The sequence below is a fragment of the Xenopus tropicalis genome, chromosome 2 (genome assembly GCF_000004195.4).
Source record: "Xenopus tropicalis strain Nigerian chromosome 2, UCB_Xtro_10.0, whole genome shotgun sequence".
Lineage (NCBI taxonomy): Eukaryota > Metazoa > Chordata > Amphibia > Anura > Pipidae > Xenopus > Xenopus tropicalis.
In genome coordinates this window covers 179,957,368-179,964,095 of record NC_030678.2, presented here as the reverse complement: position 1 = coordinate 179,964,095, position 6,728 = coordinate 179,957,368, and the positions used below count along the sequence as shown (strand labels likewise).

Sequence of the window (6,728 nt, the reverse complement as noted above, 5' to 3'; positions counted from 1 at the left end):
TAGGATCCCCCCCTTGGGAACCTGTTCTGCCCCAGTAATACCCCTAGCATGGCTGCCAGTTAAACAAAGGGTAGGTACAGAATCGTTCTGCCAGCGTTCCTATCCCCTCACCCCCTGCCCCCCACTACATCCCCTCACTGATCTCCCCATATGTTTCTGGGTGTTTCCTCCCCCCCTTCCCCCAGAGCCTCCATCTTTTTACCCCCTCCGCACCCCCTGCTCTCTCTCGTCTTAACCCTTTCTGCCTCACTGCTTCTTCCTTCTGAAATCCTATTCCCGGAATTCCTCCGTAGGGAACAATCTCTCACTAAAAAATAAAAGGATTTCAATTTATAGTAATTAGTGAGAGTAGTATTTGTGTAATTAGCAGGTTCTATTATGTCCTTCTTTGACCTAAAATCTTCTGTCTGGCGCCCAATTCATTCTCTTTATTTGTCTGATTCCTCTCTGTGTATCTGCCCCCCCCCAGAAATAACTGCCCGTCTGTCCTGTAAGGGGGCCTATTGTGTCTGTCTGTGCAGCTCATTGCTTTATAGAACCCCTTCATTTCTATAGGGGAGGGGTTGGTTAGGGCAGAACTAACAGAATACATAGAGACTAGATAGACAGACAGATAACTGACAGGTAGATAGATATATATATGGACCGATGCCCCCAGCCTGTTCAGACCTTCTTCCTGACCCAAACACTTGGCTGAAACTTATTGCCCCCAGTAAAACTACCCCTCGCCCCAGCTGATGCCGTTGGGAGTTTTACCCCAGGTACCAAGCATTTAGTCCCGCCCACATTGGCTGCATTTCAGGTTGTAGAGGATCCACAGTACAATACATTTATTCTTAGTCAATAGGTTGTGATCCAAACACAAATACAAGGGGAAGAGAAGCCATGTAACAAGATCTTGGGGAAGGGATTTGGGTCAGTACCTCACAGTTATGCAGCTTTGTCCCACACAAACCATTAAATAAAAATCAAAACCCAACAGCACTTTCTGGCCCTTCTGATAAATCCCCCATGAGGAGATGGAGGTTCAGGACTTGGGAATGTTCTGCTCTTACTCCCTCTATCGGCCCCTGTCTATAATAAGCAATTGTTTTGCTGATGCCCCTCGCCCTTACCCCATTGCCCTATTTGGTGCCCGTCTGCCCATAGAATGATAGCAGGATGCCCAGTTCCACCGTGCAACATTCATAATGATCTCAATCTTCCCATTGGGTGTGGAGGCCATGATAAAGTGCCACACTGGGTCACAAACACACTGTAGTGCCCCTACAACCCACTGCAGCACATTCCATGCCTGTTACTACCCAGTAACTGGTACAGCTGGCATGGCACAGTGCGAAGCTGCCACCACCTACACAAGCTTCATTGTGGCACAGCACTGGCACCACACAGTACCAGCCAGCCCCAAACGGCTCAAGGGTTTCCCTGTAGAAGGCATTTATGACAAACATAACAAATACTGGAATATTTATGAGCAAATGGTGGAAACAAAATACTGGGCAAATGAAAGTCTATAGCACAAGGCACAATGGGACAATTAGAAACAATAAGGGGGTCACAACACATTATGGGTTTGTTTCACCAACATGTGTCAGAGCTCTGTTACCCTCGGTAACTTCCCTTGTCCCTTCATAGGAGGAGATGGACTTGGTCAGTAATATCTTTAACTCCATGGCCTTTGAGTTCCATGGCCTTTGAGTTCCATGGCCTTTGAGTTCCATGGCCTTTCAACCTCAAGATTTGAGGTAAAATATTTTAACCTCCAGACCATGGTCAGGCAACAAGAAGTATTTCATTGACCTCATCCCAAGCACCAAGATAAGGATGGACTTTAATCCTCTCTAGTAGTCTCCCTAGTGCTTGCCTGATTTCCTCTGTCATAGCTCCATATACAAGAGGGTTCAAAGCTTGGGGTAGAAGGTGGTGCAAGAGGCAGCAAGAAGTCTTTCATTGACCTCCATTCTAAGCACCAAGATAAGGATGGACTTTGATCCTCTCTAGAAGTCTCCTGATTGCGTGCCTGATTTCCTCTGTCATTGCTCCATATACAAGAGGGTTCAAAGCTGGGGGCAGAAGGTGGTGCAAGAGGGCGAGCAATACGTGGACATGGCGGGGGATCTGTTTGTCGGCTCGGTTGGAAACCATTGTGATGCCAATAGTGATATAAAAAAAGCAGATGAGTATAAGGTGGGAGCTGCAAGTTCTAAATGCTTTGAAGGCAGCGGAGAAGGAACGAGAAGCCACCACAACCCTAAGGACTACTAAGTATGAGAAAATGATGAAGAGGAGGTCTGCACCTCCCACTACGAAGAAGACCACTAAACCGTAGATACTACTGGCAGAATAATTGCTGCAGGACAACTTTTCCACCGACATATTTTCACAGAAGCAGTGAGGGATCTCTCTCAGGGAGCAGTAATCAAGGCGAGCTGCTAGTAGGGGAAGAGGCAAGGACAAGACAAGGTTCCTGATGAGGATGAATGCACTCGCTTTGGCTACAAGTTTGTTGGTAATGATAGTGGGGTAATGTAGAGGGTGGCAGATAGCAACATATCGATCATACGCCATCACCAGGAATATAGATGACTCCATAGCCGACCATACGTTTATGAAGAACATCTGGGTGAAACAAGCTGCTGAGCTTATAGTCTTGTCTTCATTCCAAAGGTTGGCCAGGACTTTAGGAGTAGCCACTGTGCAAAGGAGGACATCTACGAATGATAACATTGCCAGAAAGTAATACATTGGGTGGTGGAGTCTTGGTTCCGTGCCAATCACAAGCAGCAGCGTCAGGTTGGAGACAAGAGCAACCGAGAGGAAGAACATGAGAAGACCTGAGATGTGCCAGCTGTGGATCTCTGGGAAGCAGATCAGTACAAATTCCAGCGATGAGTTAATTCCAGTGCTGTAGTCCAACAAATACTCTTCCAGGTCCAATGAACTGTCTACATGAAAGAGAAAAGGTTAATCAGACCGAGGCAATGCTGTCACTGTAAGTTTGGAGAGTCATTAAAATGAGAGACTGAGGCTGCAAAGCAGGAGATAAACACGGAGACACCTACAGTCATCGGAGTAATGTGACCCGGCCAATCACTCTAACCATAATAATAACAATGTGGAACCAATAGTGGGTCCCTCCACTCTCAGGGTATTGGCTCAGGCCACTGTCAGGTTCTTATAGAAGGAGTAGTTCATGGAGTAAGGGTGTTATGGGTGGGGAGTAGCTTCTGGCTATTGCCTGCTAACTTAGTGCTATGATATTACTGATTATGTTTTTATCAGCCGTGTAGCCTCCTTCTGTCCTTCTACTCCTGTAATTAATTTATAGCAACATTTCCATATCACATTTATTTCTAATTGTCAAAAAAGGCACACACTTGTTCTACACATACCCCTACGAGGAGGGTCAGTAGGGTTCGACAGAGGAAAAGAATAGAGTGGGAAAGAGAATGGTTCCACACAGTGGGGAAGGGTATGGTTGCACTGAGTGGGGAAGAGAATGGTTCCACACAGTGGGGAAGGGTATGGTTGCACTGAGTGGGGAAGGGTATGGTTGCACTGAGTGGGGAAGGGTATGGTTGCACTGAGTGGGGAAGGGTATGGTTGCACACAGTGGGAAAGAGAATGGTTCCACACAGTGGGGAAGGGTATGGTTGCACTGAGTGGGGAAGAGAATGGTTGCACTGAGTGGGAAAGAGAATGGTTCCACACAGTGGGGAAGCGTATGGTTGCACTGAGTGGGGAAGCGTATGGTTGCACTGAGTGGGGAAGCGTATGGTTGCACTGAGTGGGGAAGGGTATGGTTGCACTGAGTGGGGAAGGGTATGGTTGCACTGAGTGGGGAAGGGTATGGTTGCACTGTGTGGGGAAGAGAATGGTTGCACTGAGTGGGGAAGAGAATGGTTGCACTGAGTGGGAAAGAGAATGGTTCCACACAGTGGGGAAGAGAATGGTTGCACTGAGTGGGAAAGAGAATGGTTCCACACAGTGGGGAAGGGTATGGTTGCACTGAGTGGGGAAGAGAATGGTTGCACTGAGTGGGGAAGAGAACGGTTGCACTGAGTGGGGAAGAGAATGGTTCCACACAGTGGGGAAGGGTATGGTTGCACTGAGTGGGGAAGAGAATGGTTCCACACAGTGGGGAAGGGTATGGTTGCACTGAGTGGGGAAGAGAATGGTTGCATTAAGTGGGAAAGAGAATGGTTCCACACAGTGGGGAAGGGTATGGTTGCACTGAGTGGGGAAGAGAATGGTTGCATTAAGTGGGAAAGAGAATGGTTCCACACAGTGGGGAAGGGTATGGTTGCACTGAGTGGGGAAGGGTATGGTTGCACTGAGTGGGGAAGGGTATGGTTGCACTGTGTGGGGAAGAGAATGGTTGCACTGAGTGGGGAAGAGAATGGTTGCACTGAGTGGGAAAGAGAATGGTTCCACACAGTGGGGAAGAGAATGGTTGCACTGAGTGGGAAAGAGAATGGTTCCACACAGTGGGGAAGGGTATGGTTGCACTGAGTGGGGAAGAGAATGGTTGCACTGAGTGGGGAAGAGAACGGTTGCACTGAGTGGGGAAGAGAATGGTTCCACACAGTGGGGAAGGGTATGGTTGCACTGAGTGGGGAAGAGAATGGTTCCACACAGTGGGGAAGGGTATGGTTGCACTGAGTGGGGAAGAGAATGGTTGCATTAAGTGGGAAAGAGAATGGTTCCACACAGTGGGGAAGGGTATGGTTGCACTGAGTGGGGAAGAGAATGGTTGCATTAAGTGGGAAAGAGAATGGTTCCACACAGTGGGGAAGGGTATGGTTGCACTGAGTGGGGAAGAGAATGGTTGCACTGAGTGGGGAAGAGAATGGTTCCACACAGTGGGGAAGGGTATGGTTGCACTGAGTGGGGAAGAGAATGGTTCCACACAGTGGGGAAGGGTATGGTTGCACTGAGTGGGGAAGAGAATGGTTGCATTAAGTGGGAAAGAGAATGGTTCCACACAGTGGGGAAGGGTATGGTTGCACTGAGTGGGGAAGTGTATGGTTGCACTGAGTGAGGAAGAGAATGGTTGCACACAGTGGGGAAGAGAATGGTTGCACACAGTGGGGAAGGGTATGGTTGCACACAGTGGGGAAGGGTATGGTTGCACACAGTGGGGAAGGGTATGGTTGCACTGAGTGGGGAAGAGAATGATTGCACACAGTGAGGAAGGGTATGGTTGTACTGAGTGAGGATGGGTACGGCGGAGCAGACAGGGGAAGGGCACGGCGGGGCAGGCAGGGGAAGGGCACGGCGGGGCAGGCAGGGGAAGGGCACGGCCGGGCAGACGGGAAGGGCACGGCCGGGCAGACAGAGGAAGAGTATGGCTGGACAGAGCAAGGAAGGACAGAAGGTGATACTGACTCATTGCTGCTCGGGGTCTCTCAGATCAGTGTCACTCTCGGCTGAGCTCCTCTCAGGGAATGGGATTGTCTCTCACTGTTAGAGGTTTAGAGTCATTAGGAGCCGAGGGGAGTGAGCTGAGATGGAGAATCTTCCTAATTATAATCCGTCCGTTCATTTCCTGGAGATCAGGAGTCAGACAATGTCCTCTCCCAACTGCCTGTGAGACACTCATTAACCCATCGTTATACGCACGGCGCTAATGGAGATGTATCGTACTGCGCTATGTAGCACTCAGTCTAACTCACTGATAAATGCGCTGCAGCACTCCGACTCAGTGGGAAAGTGATCATTGTGCCACGAAAACAACGTTTCGGCCACCAGTCCTTTCTCAGGCCAATCTAAATACACTGAAATGGGTTTATTGTGGACTTAATTTTATTTTCACTGGCCCTTATGATCACTGAAAGCTGGATGGGACTAAGAAACGGAGAGTGTTATGAATGGACCTGAATCACATTTACACGGGATTGTATTGGACATTGTATGGTGTGGGCGGGGCTTTACCCAGCGCTCCCTCTGAACACGTGTATTACAGATGTTTTATTACACAGTGTGTAGGCCTGAGAAAGGACTGGTGCCCGAAACGTTAGCTGGGGACTGATTATTTATTTATTTAGTTCTAATTTGGTTGCAGTCGGCTCAAGGTTATTATAAATAGATCCGGCATTGTATCTGGGCGCCTGTTCCCCACAGTAAAGGGGTCTGTGAATTCCAACAGCCAAGAGAAAGCTAACCCCTTAACAATAGCTCCCCGCTGTTTCATTCAGCTCCAAATACCAATCAGGAGTTCATTGGTTGATTTAATAAAGGGATTTGGGCTAAATAAATAAGAAAAGTGCAACAATTTATTTATTGAAAAAGCTAGTACCTTTAAATAATTGCACTTTTCTTATTTATTTAGCACAAATCCCTTTATTAAATCAACCAATTAACTCCTGATTGGTATTTGGAGCTGAATCAAACAGCGGGGAGCTATTGTCAAAAGTGTTTTCTAATTAAGGGGTTAACTGAATGAAATTCGTCACAATCTCGGAATTGTTACAAAGCTGAGAAAAAGCTTGAAATTCCTCTTTACCAATTGTATTGGTAAAGGTCCCCATACACGGTCCAATTCCAGCTGCCGATATCAGTCCCTTAGACAGATTCAACAGATAATTGGCCTGTGTATGGGCACTACCGACGGGCCTGCCCGACTGATATCTGGCCTGAAATCGGGCAGGTTAGAAAATCTAGTCAGATCGGTGTTGGCTCATTGATGTGATCCCCCGACCGACTTTGCCTATACCCGTCGTTATAAT

The 6,728-nt window shown here is 47.9% G+C and overlaps 1 protein-coding gene across 1 annotated transcript; it reads right to left on the bottom strand.

The window, feature by feature from the left end:
- Window positions 1-1,596: 1,596 nt before the first annotated feature.
- LOC101735240 (olfactory receptor 56A4) lies at window positions 1,597-5,586 on the bottom strand. The gene is made up of 2 exons (XM_018090490.2): window positions 5,389-5,586; window positions 1,597-2,945 (listed from the first exon to the last, which is right to left on the bottom strand). The coding sequence occupies exons 1-2, from the start codon at window positions 5,390-5,392 to the stop codon at window positions 1,963-1,965; spliced, it is 987 nt and encodes a 328-aa protein (XP_017945979.2). The 5' UTR covers window positions 5,393-5,586; the 3' UTR covers window positions 1,597-1,962.
- Between the last annotated feature and the right edge of the window lie 1,142 nt (window positions 5,587-6,728).